Here is a 16016-nt window from a genome sequence, read left to right on the forward strand (position 1 = left end):
CCGCAAGAACCCGTATACATCCATCGGTCGTGGCTAGACTATGATCTAATGGAACGTCGCCTCCCCCCAGCCATCTCACTCTTGGCACAGCAATATGAATTAGAACCAAGGGCGATTATTCCTTTTTATATAAAATACATCTTTCCACGTACGATACACAATGTCAAGAGCTATTTCCTTTATTTATACGACCGAAAAAAGAGAGAAAATCAATCAATCCTAATTGTTGCCGTCGAAGCAAGCTAGATAAGCATGGAGTAGAAAATAACAGAAGCATCCATGATGAAAACAGAGCCATGACATCGTGTTCATACTGACCCCTAGATAATGCATCATGCAGGGTTATGTGTGACCGTAGTAACAATGTGTAGCATAATGAGTACGCCTGAAATAACAATGTGAGGATTAACATGATGGCTTCTTGTAGAATGCAAGTAAAGAAACCGTAGTACGCCTGAAATAACAAATGTGAGGATTAACATGCATGATGGCTTCTTGTAGAATGCAAGTAAAGAAACCGTAGGATCAAAGCCTGTAGTCAACAAAAAGATTTTTAATACATGTTATGGATGTGCAAAAACATTTTCAATCCAGACAACTAATGATGCAATGTCTAAATGTTTTTTTATTATGGCTATGTCTGGTACAATTTATATATGTAGTCTGATAATCAGCAGCAATATGTAAAAGTAGCACATCTTTCTAAAATATGCGAGATCTAAAATAACACATCTCTAGCCATACACAAAGGAACACGCCCGAATATAACAGGAACAAACCTGCATACGTTGTAGCATGGAGCAGAACCTAGCATCCCAGGTTCCTCCTAAATTCCGGTCGTCATGTCAGTGCTACCCACATTTCAGAAGTAGCTGTCAAATTAAAATCAATATTTTTATGCAATTCCATATCAGTAATTGGAAGGTATAAGTGAGGCTAACCTTAGTTTTCCCAGTCGCAGAAGTATACAATCTTGCCATTCAGCTTCTGAATTGGGCGCAGAGCAAAACCCATCCAACACTGTTATACTACTGTGACCAAAGGAAGCCAGCAGCTGACGTTAGGCAAAAGCAAAAGGAGTGGCATCGGAAAATCAATTGATGACGTGGAGACCTCACTTTTCTTGTTTCTAGGTTGGGCAATGGGGGACAATGGAAGTTGATCTGCAGCGGAAGTGACTCTAGGGACATGCTCTTGCTGCCAGAGGAACTCCGCGTGAAGATGGGGGAGCTAGCGTTGCCAGATGTGGAGACAGGATCGAGTTCTCTTGGTCGCTTATTTGATCCTCACACAAACTATGGGAGACGAAAGGGATGCACGGAAGGAAATAAAGATTTCCATATAAAAATTGCTCTTTTTAGTAGTCCTATAATTGCAGGTAATATAAGCAGTCAATCTAAGCTATTGAAACTTGATCACACGGATTTGTTCTTTCTAATTTTTGAATTTACACAAATTTATTAGTCATATTTGATAGGGACTCTTTGGGTTAATCTAAACGGTTAGATCTTCATAAAATCCAACGGTGTATATTTTTCTCTTTTTTAGATTAATGTGGTATAATTTCTTAACTCTCTCGGCGAACGTGGTGGCTTTTTTTAACAATATTATATTAAGATGATAGATGACTGACCGCAAGCAGTGGTGCCCTTGCGGCCGCCGGTGCGGTGAAGGGGTGGGAGCCAGCGTGGCGGAGAAGGACGGATCCGGACATTCGGGAGCTCATCATCGCCGATGATCGCCGTCGAAAGCCTGAACCAATCGCGCTTTTGGAAAATCAAAAAACCTGGACGGGAGTTAGCGAATCGTGGTGGGCCAAGGGCTAAATTTTAGTTCTGCACTTTTAGTCCAAAATTTAACTGTTGGGATCCAAACAGGTGAGAAAAAAGGGGCAAAGAGCTAAAGTTTGGGCTAAAAACTTTAGCTCCCAAAGAGATCCTAAAACGGGCTAAAAGTGCTCCCGGATGCCACTTTCCTCCCTTGGCCCCCTCCCGTCTCTCTCCTCCCCGCACTCTCTCTGCACTCTCTCTCTCCCCACATGCTTCGCCCGGCCCCGCCTCCTTCGCCCGCCGCCTCCGCCTCGCCTCGCCGGCCCCACCACATCTGCCTCGCCAGCCCCGCCGTCTCCGCTCGGCCCCGCGGCGCCGCCACCTCCTCTTCCGCCTCCACCTCGCCCCCGCCGCCACCTCGTCCTCTGCCTCTGCCTTGATGCCGCCGGCCGCCGGATTTGGGGGCCGCGACCGCCGGCGAGGAGGAGAGGGCCGCGGCCGCCGGCAGGAGGGAGGATGACGAGGACAAGCTCGCCGCCCCTCTCGCTGCCCGATCTCGCTGGAGGTGATGCGGGCGGCCTCCCGCCCGGCCCCCGCCGCCTTCGTCGTCGCCGCCCCTAGACGAGCTTCTGCTTCTCGAGCGCTATGATGCAGAGCGCGCGGCCCTTGGGGTCAACCGCGAGCAGCTGGCCGGGGACGATGTGGCGGCAGCCGGACTTGCCGAAGGTCTCCTGGTGGACCTTGTCCAAGCGGTTGCGATCGGGGGAGTACTCGAGGATGACGAGGCGGTTGGAGTCGGAGCCGACGACGAGGTAGTCCTTGCTGGCGTCAGTGAGGTGGAACTGTGCGAGCAAGCGGATGGCACCGAAGACGTCGACGGAGAGGAGCGTGCGGAGTCCGTGAGGAGGTCCATGCCGGCCGCCGACTTCTCGCCCGAGGTCTCCTCCGCCGCTACCGCCGCAGTCCCTGGGCGGCGGCACCTCCATCCCCTTCGCGCCCTTCTCGCGACGGCTGGGGTGGGGGTGGCTGGCTCGCTCCCTGGCTTGTGCGGCGGCATAGGGGAGGAAGGAGAGGGAAGGGATGGGGAGGAAGGAGTGGGGTCACTAATGAAGGGGCAAATCAGTCATTGTTTGATGAGAGACTAAAATTTAGCTCATGGATCCAAACAACTCAGCAGGACTAAAGTTTAGAGGCTAAATTTTAGGAGCTAAAGTTTAGCCCATGAACTAGTGATCCAAACGCCACGGTAGGAGGCCTTTCTTCTTCTCCAAGTCCACTAATTGGGAGTTAATTAATGATTTTTTTTTCTGGTATAAGGTGTGATACTCCTTATATGCTAACAAGAAGAAACAGACCTCACTCCGCAGGATGATCTGTGCGGCTAAAAGAGATGAACGAGGTCAATCAGTGAAGATCGTCCTGGACATCTTCGCAAGAAAAGATATGTATACGAAGTATAATACAAGGCATCAAAAGATCAGTAAGCGCATGAATGGGTCCAGAACTTGCACACAGTACGGTTGAGCAGACAAATTCAGGCAGAGATCATTGTTCAGGCGGGGCGTTGGTTACAACTTCGACGTACTTGGGACGGAGAAGCTAGTGCTTGCGCTTGGGGGATATCCCTCGAGGTGGCCGCCCATGGCTCCCTGAACTCCTTGACGACCTGGCGGATGGTGTTGTTCATGGCCCTGGCCGCGGCGCGCCCCCCTGGGTAGGACTGAGCTTGCTCGTCTGTGAAGAAGAGGTACCCGTAGTCCTTCTCCACGATCTTCTCGTAGAAGGCGGCCTTCTTCTCCGTCGCCGTCATCCGCGTGGCGGCAGGATCCGTCGCGGCCGCCGCACCCTTCCGCTTCCCCGTCTTGTCCTGCAACCTCTTGATCTCCGTGCCCCTCTCCCCTCCACCGCCGCGGCCGCGCTCCTGGGTCGACGGACGCTTAACAGCCATTGCTTATTGCTGCGGCGACTTGCTAGTCGGATACTCGGATTGCTCTCATTCCCGCTCACAAAGTCACGATCGATACGGCGAGGTCCTGGACGAGGCTCCTCCTCTGGTTTTTACGGCCACAAAACACCACCACACCGACTGTCCGACTCCGATACGAACGGGTACGTTGCACCGATACGCCGGCAAGATGCCGTACCCGTATCGCGTGCGAATCTGATACGGGTGGCTCGATACGCCTTCGATACGGCTGGTTGCTCGTGAAGGCGAAGAAATAGCAGCTATCGCCTCAGGGAGGTCGCGCTCGCAAAGGAACGGCATCGCCTCCCCTGGTTTCTATGGCTACGAAACACCACCATCTATCATCCGTCTCCGACTTACGATACAAATCAAGCCGCTCGTGGAAACCTGCTGATCCTATACCGAGTCAATTATCCCGTAGTGCTGGTAGACCACAGGTTGCATTGGGAACGGCAAAGGAAATACTCTGGGAGACTAATATGTACACTTGTCACTTGTGTTCCCTGAAGTTGAAGATGAACATGCCTTGCACTAAACTTCACAAAAACACACTACTCCATTGGGAACGGCAAATGAAATACCTAGTTCTGGGAGACATGTACAGTACTTATGTTCCCGGAACATGTACATGCATGAACCTTGCACTAAAACTTTGCAAAAACATACGAAGGATCATTCCCCTCCCCCTAACCGTCGCGGCCGTGCTCCTGGATGCACGAACAGTTACCAACCATTGTTGATTGCTGCGGCGACTTGCTAATCGGATTGCTGTCATTCCCTCTCACAAAGTCACGATGGATATAACGATGTCTTGGACAAGGCTCCGATCCTCCCTTGGTTTTTATGGCCACGAAACACCACCACCGACTGTCCGTCTCCGACTTACGTACAAACCGAGCCGCTCGTGGAAACCTGCTGATCCTATCCCGAGTCGATTTTCCCATAGTGCTGGTAGACCACGTGTTGTATTGAGAACTGTAAAGGAAGTACAAGTAGTAGCTAGTTATGGCTTCTGGGAGACTAATATGTACACTTATCACTTGTGTTCCTTGAAGCTGAAGATGAACATGACCTTGCACTAAACTTCACAAAAACATACTACTCCATTGGAAATGGCAAAGGAAATACCTAGTTTTGGGAGACATGTATAGTACTTGTGTTCCCTAAACATGTACATGCATGAACCTTGCATTAAAACTTCGCAAAGGAAAAACATATAAAGGATCATTCCCCTCCCCCCCAACCGCCGCGGTCGCGCTCCTGGATGCACGAACAGTTCTCAACCATTGTTGATTGCTACGGCGACTTGCTAATCGGATTGTTGTCATTCCCTCTCACAAAGTCACAATGGATATGGTGATATCCTGGACGAGGCTCCGATCCTCCCCTGGTTTTTATGGCCACGAAACACTACCACCGATTCTCCGTCTCCGACTTACGTACAAACCGAGCCACTCGTGGAAACCTGTTGATCCTATCTCAAATCGATTATCCTGTAGTGCTGGTAGACCACAGGCTGCATTGGAAACTGCAAGAGTAGTAGCTAGTTATAGCCTCTAGGAGACTCATATGTACACTTGTCACTTGTGTTCCCAAGTTGAAGATGAACATAACCTTGCACTAAACTTGAAAAACATACTGCTCCATTGACATGGCATATGTTTACATGGACCTAAAATGCAAAATTGAACTGCCCAAGTCCCTCGCAGGTGCTTTCCTGCTGCACTCCGGTTAATTGGTGTCTGGTCCTACATTCAGAAGTATATGTTTTCCTTGCTACAGTGTAAATAAACTAACAGCATCTGTTCGATAAAACTCACTGATACGTTTTGTCTATACGGCGTCCCGGCGGTGATGGCGCGTCTGATGTGAGCGTCCTCCCCGCCTCGCATCTTCTGGGTCGTGGCCCCGGGCTCGGGTTTGGGTCGGGTCTGGTCTGGTCTGGTTCGAGCGCCGGTTGGCTCGGGGCCACCTGCCATAGGAACGTAGTATTTTTATTTTATTTTTTGCGGGTATAGGAACGTAGTATATCGACTGACCTAGTACGAAGCAATTAGCAACGGTCGATGAGATCGTTAACGTAGAATATATAAGTACTGTACACCTTTTCGTTGGCATTATACTACTAGTAGTACTACTACTATGTTGAGACTTCTTTTGGTGTAATCAATGGTAGATAGAAAAGTGCTTGCGAAAAATGGATCGATGGCATTATATGCCGTACGTCTGGAACTACGCACCAGAGAACTGAGTAGTGAGTGCTGACCAATGAGTGGCTTGACGCTTGAGTTGGTAATTTCTTAAGTTGGCACACATACACGGGCAAATAGTATGCCCGCACTGGCTAAAATTTGTATTTTTTGGGTAACGGACATGCTAGTTATTCTGCACCGAACGACTCTCCGTCGTCATGGCAAGAGTTCGATGCATCTGCATGGCAGAAGCTAGCGCTACGGTGCGCAGCTATACGTGATCTTTTTAAGCAACATATATACATGGCGATCAGAGAAGGAATAATGGGGAGGCGACTCGTGCCCGCCACCTTGACATCTGGCCTCCCAGCACATCGAGGTGATGGCAGCATGATACAAACCGAAACCGCATGGACATTTTAATCAACTAAATATTTAGTTCTAAAGTTCCACCGTCTCAGATAGACTATAAATTCCTAGGTCCACACGGAATCGTACCCGGAAGAGTGCAAAGCCACGCATATTTTGGAAATTCCAATGTTTGAGGTGCTTTGTTCTTATGTATTTCCAAGCGTCCACATGCTGAATTGTTTCACCAGTGCATTGTGGCAGAGCTAGATACAAATGAAGAGGGAGGGGGTTACTCAATTTGTTGTACATTAATTGCACAATTATATGTGTATTAAGCAAAGCAGATTATTGTGAAATTAGGACAATTATAATTCATAAGAAAATTTAGCACTGCGAGGGGGGGCATGACCCATGTTGGCCGACACCTACCTCCGCCGGTGCCTGTGTATGACGATGAATGTAGACAAACTTGAAAGTCTTCTCTTTTTTCAAGTGTTTTATGTAAAATGGGAATGAATTTGCAACTACTTTGAAGATAAAAAAATTGTAAAAGTTGTTTCCAATATTTGAAGTAGGGACACTATGGCGGCTCCGTGGAGTTGCTGCTACAACCACTACATGGGCTACAGTGGCGTGATGCTACTGCTAAACCTTATATTCTTGTAATACACTATTAAAATACCGGTTGCTTCATATATGACCTTGAATGTTAGAAAAGAAAGCATTTCAACACTATATCATGAACTCCTTTAGAAAGAATTTGTTTTGCTGGCTCCATTATTGGTGCCTACATTTCTTGTTGCCCTGGTGTTATTTCCCAAGTGTGAATTACTACATTTGTGTTATTTTTATGAAGCCTTCTCCACTCTTTTTGAAAGTACCTAAATAGTAGGCGTCATGAAGTGATTCAGCGTCTATCTAGCGCGTAGGCGTGAAAGCCATGTCCATGTGGTAGCTGATAGCAAGGTCAACGCGGAAAAGAAAAAGATATGAGTGGCGTCACCTGGAGCTAGCATGGTTGTTGCTCAGCAAAAGGTACTGACCAGTGAAATTAGTCCAATTTTTCATTTGATCACATCCAAACGTAGGTCGTAGAGCTCATGTTGTCCTCGTCACCTAGAAATCGTGCTCATTGGTCCAATTTATAACGTAGTCGTGGCATAAGGCATTGAAGCTCACGATAGTCATGACAATGAAGTCGATTTCAACTTTCGAAGGTCATGAGTGGTTCAACACGAGCGTGGTGCCCGAGAGAGACACGCGCATACTTCTAAATGGAGTACTTTATATCGTCATGCAAAACTACACATACGAGAGCAATTGTGCATTGATTATAAGTTAGATCCTTTTCGAAGTTTACATCTTATCATCACTTTTTAAGTAAAATAGTTGAAAGTTATTGCGCGCCCAAAATATGTTAATAAAAACCATTACTTCTAATAATACTAAAATATTTTTATACATAATGTATCATATAGGTTAAAAGGTATTTAAAAATAATAATTTTTTTATACAAATTTAGTGTAAAAATACTCAACATAACCTAAATTACATGTTCTAATATGAACATGCCACTTTTAGCCTGTATTTTTCATCTATCTTAATTGTGGATTAGATAGATATAGTTTTCAAGAAAAAATTTGCAACCACAGTTTCCGATCATAAGTATAAAATTGGTTAGAATTTAGTAGCATTGAAATATTTTTTTTGATAACTCAAACTCTAAATTTCATACAGCAATTATTCTAAATATGTTAGTATATCCTTTGTACCTTCACCATTAAAAGAGAAGTTTCTGTAGATATAATTTGCATGTACGCTCAAAGGAAGAGCTTCAAGGCTGTTCTAGATTTACTGAATAGTAATACGAGCTCTTTTATGGTGGTTTAAAAGTACGATAGGTACTTGTTGGTACATCGAGGTACTTCATTTGTTTCCACCGTCCGACTGCAAAAAATAATTAAAAATAAATTTAAGGATTATTTTTGGTACTTCGTCCTACCAATATGGTACTTCTCTTTAGGTACTTCTTTTGTTTCTACCGTTAGATTTCTTGGGATGGACGGCTCTCATTTCATTGACTTGGAGAAGACATATGACAAAATACCAATGAATGTTATGTGGTAGGCTTTGGACAAACATAAAGTTCCAACGAAGTATGTTGGACTTATTAAGGACATGTACAACAATGTTGTAACTAGAGTCCGAACCACAGATGACTTTTCGATTAGAATAGGACTGCATCAAGGGTCTGCTTTGAGCTCTTATTTATTTGCCTTGGTGATGGATGAGGTAATAAGGGACATTCAAGGGGATATCCCTTTATGTATGCTCTTCGCGGATAATGTAGTGCTAGTTGATGAAAAACGAGCAGGAGTAAATAGGAAACTGAAGTTGTGGCGGGAGACCCTAGAGTCAAAAGATTTTAGACTCAGCAGAACTAAAACTGAATATATGATATGTGACTTTGGCACTACTACACATGAGGAGGGAGATGTCAATTTGCAAAGCCAAGTAGTGCCCAGGAAGGATATATTTCGATATTTAGGATCAATGCTACAACGAGATGGGGATATTGATGAGGATGTTAGTCATAGAATCAGAGTGGGGTGGATGAAGTTGCGCCAAGCATTAGGAATTTTATATGACAAGAGGGTACCATTGAAGATAAAAGGCAAGTTTTATAGGACGACGATTAGACCTGCAATACTGTATGGTACAGAATGTTGGCCTAAAAAAGATAACATGTCCAGTTAAGTGTTGCGAAAATGCGTATGTTGCGTTGGATTTGTGGTCATATGAGAAGGGATCGAGTCCGGAACAAGGATATACGTGATAGGTTAGGGGTAGCAAGTTTATCCAACACCGGCTGAGATAGTTTGGACATATCCAACGAAGGCCTCCGGAGGCATCGTTGCATAGTGGAACCCTAAGGCGTGACCGTAATGCGAAGAGAGGCAGAGGAAGATCAAAATTGACGTGGGAAGAGGCGATAAAAAGAGATTTGAAGGGATGAAATATACCCAAAAATTTAACCTGGATAGTAGTGCTTGGAAAACAGTTATTCATGTGCCCAAATCCTGATTTGTGACTCTTGGGTTTCAATTCTAGTCTATTCCAACTTCTTAGGACAGAGAGATTACGTTGTTGTTATTATACTTTTAATAAAGATCAAATTATTTTTTGACAACACTAAGAATAACCCAGCAATGAAATGTCGACCTATGACCATCATAATTATCATCGTGTATCCGGTTCTTGGTGCACCTACCAATATTCAAGACGGGTGACGTGTGAGCACCGAGCGGTGCAGAGGAGACGAAACGTTTTCCTTTTGTTTAAGCGCCGAAAGAATAACAAACTCACAAAAAGACAGAAAGGGCCTGCACAGTAGGCGCATATATTTGGCAGCAGGAGCGCCCTCGTCTTGCCCCGTATTCTCAGTTGCTTCGACGTATTTCTCTCTCTACGGCTCAAGGGACCGGAGGAGGTAGAGAGAGAAACTCGAAGGGGAGAGGAGGTAGAGAGAGGTACAGTCCTCCTGATCCCCCTAAGGAATCCTCGATTGGTCAATTCTGTTCTTGAGTTCGCTGTTGCTACAGATTGGATGGCTGCTCTGCTCTCCGCTCCCGGAGTGGCATCGTGCTCTCCTTGGTTAATATGCCTTACTCTTGCTCAGCGGTTGATTCGATTAATCTTTTTCTTCAATCCTGCCACCGCTGATGTTTTCCCCTTTAGTTTTCGAGGTTTGCCTCTTGGATATTTGTTAACTTTAACAGGATTTTTGGTTGGCGCTGCATATTTTTGTTCTTGACCGTTCTTGCTTGCTTGATAACCTTTAGTTTTAGCTTGGCTCGCATTACGCGATGCGTTCTTGCTAGAATCCAAGCACATCTTCTATGAGCTTATATCTGTATTCTAGATTGCGTGGGGTGGCGTGCTAGAGTTTTGGGCAGTGGGGAGGATGGAAATCCGCAATCCCTGTGGCTTGAAGCTTTCTTTGTTTTTTGTTTTGTTTTTCTTTTTGCGAATTGTGGCGATTTCTGGTGATTCCGATTGAATTAGTTGTGCAATAGAGTCGTCTTAAGGTATGGATATGCATCTTAGCACTTCAGTGGAGTGTTGGATCAGGTTTATCAATGCGTGAGCTTGTTGGTAGGAGTTAAATGGTTGCTGCAGTATGCCAGTATCTTCCAGTCTTTTTATAAAGACCTATCAAACCTGACACAAAATTGATGATAAACAATACTGATCCTTTCTTGTTAATAAAAAGGTTTCCCAGAGAGTTCTTCAGGGTTCAAACGCCTGGGATGGGGAAAAGAAAAGGAAACTGGCACATGATAGTCCACTGAGAGCAGATACCACTTGGACTCTGCCTGCAATAGATGTAAATCTGAGATCAATGTAGCCCGACTCTCGCGGGAACAAAGCAGAATTAATTTGAGGTGGAATTTCTCAGGAATCAAGTATTAGTATGAATTTGAATAGGGGGGAAATTGCCTTGCTTGGTGAGGCACCATTGCTGTATAAAACAAGCATGCCAGCTCTTCATTAATTTTATTGAAAATGGAGCTGCAGTAGGTCCTTATCTATTATATGTACTTGCCCTAGGTTGATGCTTCTTAGGCATTGAAAAGGGTAGATAACAGTTTAACATAGTCCTTTTCAAAAAGAAAACAGTTTGACATAGTAGTATGTTCCTATTTATAGCTATACTGGACATTTCATCCTGTTCCATGGAGCAGTTAGTTTCAGAATTTTGATTGGCCTACTTTGTGCCAGGTGCTGTTTCTTTTTTGGGGGGGATGGTTCTCTTTCTATTCCTGTTGTCCTGTTATTTTCTATCGTTTGCTCATATGCCTATCTGTTTGTCTTTTTTGTTGTAATGTCTAACGTCTGCAGACACTTCAAGTCGCTATGCATAAGCATATTTGAGTGAACGAGTACAGAGCAAATAATCAAAGTAAGAGGAAATTGTCATCAATCACCCACGTCTTTAGCATGTCATTGTCAATTCAGCTGATTAATGCTGGCAGCTTGCCATGAAGGTTAATGCAGGTTTCATTCATCATATTTCTGTGAAGGACCATCCCGTCCATCCCATGTCTAAGTCCAACCATGTAAGTTGGTATTCATGTTGGAAACATGGGGTGTTGCCTGTTTGCCATACCACAGATAATAACTTATCAGCTAACCTACATGTGTAGGGCGTCTTGTCAGGAAATGACCATGAGATGAAGCATTTAGGTCATAAAATTCACGACAGGGATTCGTCATCAGGGTCTGGCCAGTCTCACCAAGAAGCGTCGGCAGTGAGTGAGACAAGTCTAAACGAACACACCTCAATTCAATCTGGTAATCCTTTATCTTTAACCATGTTATCGGTTATCATTCTTGCTGCATCTTCTTTTACACCATTGGGATATAGATTGTTTTGAAATTATTTCACAAGAGATGCTACGAACCGATGAGTATTAGGTTCAATATATGTTCAGATACCTTTACATGCTCAGATATGTTATAGTGCCAGTATCTCATGGCAGTCATAAGTTCTATTAAGAGCTCATGCAGTGTTACACTGTCATTTTCATATTCTTGTAAGTGCTCCTTGAGTGCTTGTCAGATAATCTGTATATGGACTCAAATTAGAATTGGCTGTTTCAAAATTTAGTCACTTTTATTGTAGATGTTCCTGCATTTCTTTAAAATTTCCTTTGCTCCTGTTACCAGCTTTACCCATGCCTTAACTAATGTTTTGAGTAATCTCCTGTAATCTTTGTTTTGATGGATCTTTCGCTATGTTACTGTCCTGTCTCTCAGACAATGTTCATGCCGAAGCCTCATATTTAATATGGTTAGTTGATACATTGAAATCATCATGACAGTTAGCTTATTTTATCTTCAGACAATGATGAAGGTCATGGGAAGCATAATCAGTTCACAGTGAAGCCAGTATTGTCCATGGGGAAGCAAGGATCTGCCTTTTCGCCACCAAAACTAGATTACAATGCATCTTTTGTAAGTTTCGTCTATTGTAAATTGCTGCTTTGTTAAATCTTATGCACTGGTTTAAGTTAACTTCCTGCATCATGTTCCAGGCCTGTGTTCCTTATAATGCTGATGCTTACTATGGTGGGGTTTTGACAGGATATCCTCCACATGCTGTTGTAAGCTCACTCTTGCTTTTCAGTTTCTGACCACACTCTGTAAATAGATCTATACAGTTAGAGGTTATAAGATCATGAAAATTTTTCTCTATAATTCATTTGCAATTACTTTTTAGTCTCAGAGAGAGAACTCATTCGTCCTTGCATGTTAGTAGTCACAAAGACTTCTTGCGAAAGACATTCTTTCTGTTTCCTTATTGCTGAATACTTTTATTATTCCAAAGCAACAGAAATGGTGTGTTCACGTAAAGCTCGGGAATGCACAAATAATTGTTGCGGCATCAGAATGTAGTCTTTCAATTTGCATGGAACTTAATGGAAGCTATTTCTGATAAAAGACCTGAAGGAATACAAATGTAAAACCATGCACCCTGCCACATCTTTGGCTATGGCATGCTAGCTGTTATTCTTGTATATCCAGACGCATTTTTGTTTTCAATCTAATGACCTTACATTAATATCGTCATTTGTGTACCATGCATCTAGGTCCATCCCCAGCAAAATCAAACAACAAATGCTCCAGTTGTGTTGCCTGTCGAACCTGCAGCAGAAGAGCCAATATATGTTAATGCAAAGCAATACCATGCAATCCTTAGGAGGAGACAGACACGTGCTAAATTGGAGGCCCAGAATAAGCTGGTGAAAGGCCGGAAGGTAATGCCTAGTAATTTTGTCAGAAGGCAGACATGAAATCCCTTTTGATTGTTCTTCAGCATTTTTTTTAGAAAAAGTGTTCTTCAGCATTTGCTGCATTCATAGATTTGACTATCAATTCAATAGATTTTTCTTGGTCATATTCAGAGGGAGGTCACAAAAGCCCCTGTGGCTATAATTGGAGTAGGTTTTCCTTTTGCTAAACTTTTCTGAGCAAAGCGCTGTTTAGGAGTTGTGGCACCGAACATCTTTGTAAGTCGGATGCATACTAATTGTTTCCTTACTAGCTATCACTAAGCATTTCTTAGGCTTCTGCGTCACTTTTTGGCATGTTCTTTTCTGATTTGAAAGTTGCATAAATCAATCCACCTGCATTTCAATCTGTACAGGCAATAATTCTGTTATTTACAGCAATATAGTTTACCTGGCAAATATAAATTAACAAAATTCCTTTCTTCTCAGCCATACCTTCACGAGTCTCGACACCGCCACGCCATGAAGCGAGCTCGTGGGTCAGGAGGACGGTTCCTCAACACAAAGCAGCTCCAGGAGCAGAACCAGCAGCATCAGGCATCAGGTGGTTCGAGCTGCTCAAAGGTCATTGGCAACACCATAAGCTCCCAGAGTGATCCCAACCCTACCACACCTTCAGCACCTGCTTCTTCCGACACCGCAAGTGCTTCAAGGACCAACCAGGACCGCACCTGCTTTCCGTCAGTTGGCTTCCGCCCCGCCATGAACTTCAGCGAACAAGGTGGAGGCAGCGCAAAGTTGGTTAGGTGAAGAGAAGTGGAGAGGGCACAGCAGCATCGCCAGGCATACTGCCTGTGGCAACTCATCCTTGGCTTTTGAAACCATGAATATGTAATGGACATGTAGCTTAAGAGTCACAGAATAACTAAACGCCCATATATATGCAAGTTCTTTTAAGCTTGCTGAGGCAAAAAGAACTGTGGTTATGAGTTTGTTTCTAGACTGAATTTCTAGACTGAAATCCATACATAGTACTGGATTCTGGGGTGGGAACCTCGAAACTTATTCAGCAGATGTTGCCTTTTGTGTCTGCTAGGAAATTTGCCAGGTCTGATTTCTAGTACCTGCTCACCGCTCTGGTTGTTATCAGTTTTATCATTATTTTTCATAATGAAGGTAAATCTCCGGCATACTGTGCACCATCGAGTGGACTCAGCACCGGTGCAAAATATTAGAACTGAGCTGACTAGCTGAGACAATATAATCAGACACGATAAAACCCAAGAATTAATCACTTGCATATGCAGTTACTTAGCAAAAGAGAATTCTGAGACCAAAGTATAGAATGTGTTCTTGAGCTCAAATTAATAGAAAAATCTGAGCAGAACTCAGGTTTTACAAGTAGTTCTTAGTTCTTAGCCAACAGCATCAATTTACAGGCCCACTGGTAAACAATTTACAACTTGGGCAAAGAAAGTATTAGGGGAAATGGAAAATCAGTCCCTAGTTTTTAAATGGAAGCGCTCAGCCTCAGCACCATCTCGAGCCTCTCAGCCTTGCGGTAGTCATTATCAGTAAGATGTCCAGCGGGGAAAGGCGTAATCTCCAGAACCAGGTGAGGAGTGGGAAGCTCATCGAACAAAGCTCTCACATTGTAGCAGCACACACTCTCACCATGAGCACTTTCCCTCCTTATTTGGCAACCCTGGTTGGTAATTTAAACATTTAGATTATCAACTTAGGAACAACCAAATAGGCACAAAAGAAACATGTTTAACACCTCCATTTTTACAGGTGTGTTTGTATTCCAAAATGATGTATAATAAAAGGGCAGATGACAGCATGTGCTCTGTCCAGAGAAAAGAATTTACCTTGTGAGTTGAAGCATCCACAAAATGGTCATCTTCGGACAGAACTGAAGCTATCTCTTTCAGGATCCGCCTTCCTTCTTCAGTTGATCGAACTCGGTAGGTTCTCTTCAGCGTGCCTTTAGTCGTTGGCCTCCATTTGCTAGTTAGCTTCCTCTTATCCTGAGCATCTTTCTCACCTGATCAACCAAAACAAGATCTAGATTAATCACCTTCTCTATTACATAACAAGGTAATGAGGTATATATGCTTAGAAATTTCCACAGATAGCTTGTAAAGACATAAACAGTACAAATCTGCAGTTCTGGAACTCTAAAAAGGATCTACAATTATGGATAAACAGTCGCAAGTGATTATCAAGATCATGATGGTTTCCACTGAACTGCTTCTGTCATATTGCTGAGGATATGTTCCTGTTTTTCCTCCTTGACGTTGAATCTAAATGTAATGAAATCTAAAGAAAAATACAAATGCTGATTAAGGTTACTAACCATCATTATGTAAAAGAGAAAGCATTCTGGTCCCATTACAATGAGATTTGACATGGAAAACAAATTCTTGAATTTCGAAACAAAACCTAAAGGTCAAAAATAGGGACAAGAACACACTTCAATACCAGTATACTTCTAAAAAAGGCCAGCACTGGCATTTACATATGCTACAAATGGTTGGCCAATCTATCCATTCTTGCAAGCAGATGCAAACTTTGTAGTGATCCTCTTGTAAGGGTGCGTTTGGTTGGGAGACAATGTAGAACGGGACGGTCCCGTTCCAGTTTTTCGGGATGGGATGATCCCATTTCTTGTTTGGTTGAATGGGATGGGATGATCCTATTTTTTGTTTGGTTGGAGAGATCGCTATAGACGGGACAAGCACCGTTTTCTTCTCCTGTTAACACCGTTCGTGGGACCCACCTGTCATACTAACAGGTATTTTCTTCCTCCACCGGCCGGCCGCGGTGGAACTCGCGCCCGCCGGCCGCCGGACGCGCCCGCTCGTCGGCGCCCGCTCGCGTCCGCCAGACGCGCCGCTCCGTCGCCAGCTGCGGCCTCGCCCGCTCGCTAACTGCCGCTCGC

General features: G+C 44.1%; 2 protein-coding genes across 12 annotated transcripts in view; one reads left to right on the forward strand and one right to left on the reverse strand.

The window, feature by feature from the left end:
• The first annotated feature begins 9659 nt into the window (after positions 1-9659).
• LOC101777934 (nuclear transcription factor Y subunit A-4) lies at positions 9660-14145 on the forward strand. 11 transcript variants are annotated; one of them, XM_022823911.1, is made up of 9 exons: positions 9684-9808; positions 9881-10723; positions 11181-11241; positions 11315-11398; positions 11486-11633; positions 12184-12296; positions 12377-12445; positions 12932-13099; positions 13562-14145. In XM_022823911.1, exons 4-9 carry the CDS (start codon positions 11321-11323, stop codon positions 13880-13882), a joined length of 897 nt encoding a protein of 298 aa, XP_022679646.1. In that variant the 5' UTR covers positions 9684-9808; positions 9881-10723; positions 11181-11241; positions 11315-11320; the 3' UTR covers positions 13883-14145. The 11 variants fall into 11 exon arrangements, with proteins under 11 accessions (XP_004958252.1, XP_022679648.1, XP_004958254.1 ...); XM_012843451.2 differs by having other exon boundaries at positions 9881-9932; XM_022823912.1 differs by having other exon boundaries at positions 9686-9808; positions 11327-11398.
• Positions 14146-14408: 263 nt separating this feature from the next.
• Positions 14409-16016, reverse strand: part of LOC101779150 — a 2915-nt gene continuing 1307 nt past the window's right edge. Inside the window, exons 3-4 of the mRNA XM_004958198.3 lie at positions 14944-15119; positions 14409-14777 (exon numbers count right to left, since the gene is read on the reverse strand). Of these exons, the coding sequence (XP_004958255.1) occupies positions 14583-14777; positions 14944-15119 (371 nt within the window). The 3' untranslated portion in view covers positions 14409-14582. The remainder of the gene's footprint in view (positions 14778-14943; positions 15120-16016) is intronic.

Source organism: Setaria italica, chromosome II, assembly GCF_000263155.2.
Source record: "Setaria italica strain Yugu1 chromosome II, Setaria_italica_v2.0, whole genome shotgun sequence".
In the NCBI taxonomy this organism is placed as follows: Eukaryota; Viridiplantae; Streptophyta; class Magnoliopsida; order Poales; family Poaceae; genus Setaria; species Setaria italica.

Coding starts and splice junctions, on each gene's coding strand:
- LOC101777934 (XM_004958195.2), top strand. CDS start 11,321: ATGAAGGTTAATGCAGGTTTCATTCATCATATTTCTGTGAAGGACCAT. Junction 11,399..11,485: donor CCATGTCTAAGTCCAACCAT/GTAAGTTGGTAT, acceptor CTACATGTGTAG/GGCGTCTTGTCAGGAAATGA. Junction 11,634..12,183: donor ACACACCTCAATTCAATCTG/GTAATCCTTTAT, acceptor TTTTATCTTCAG/ACAATGATGAAGGTCATGGG.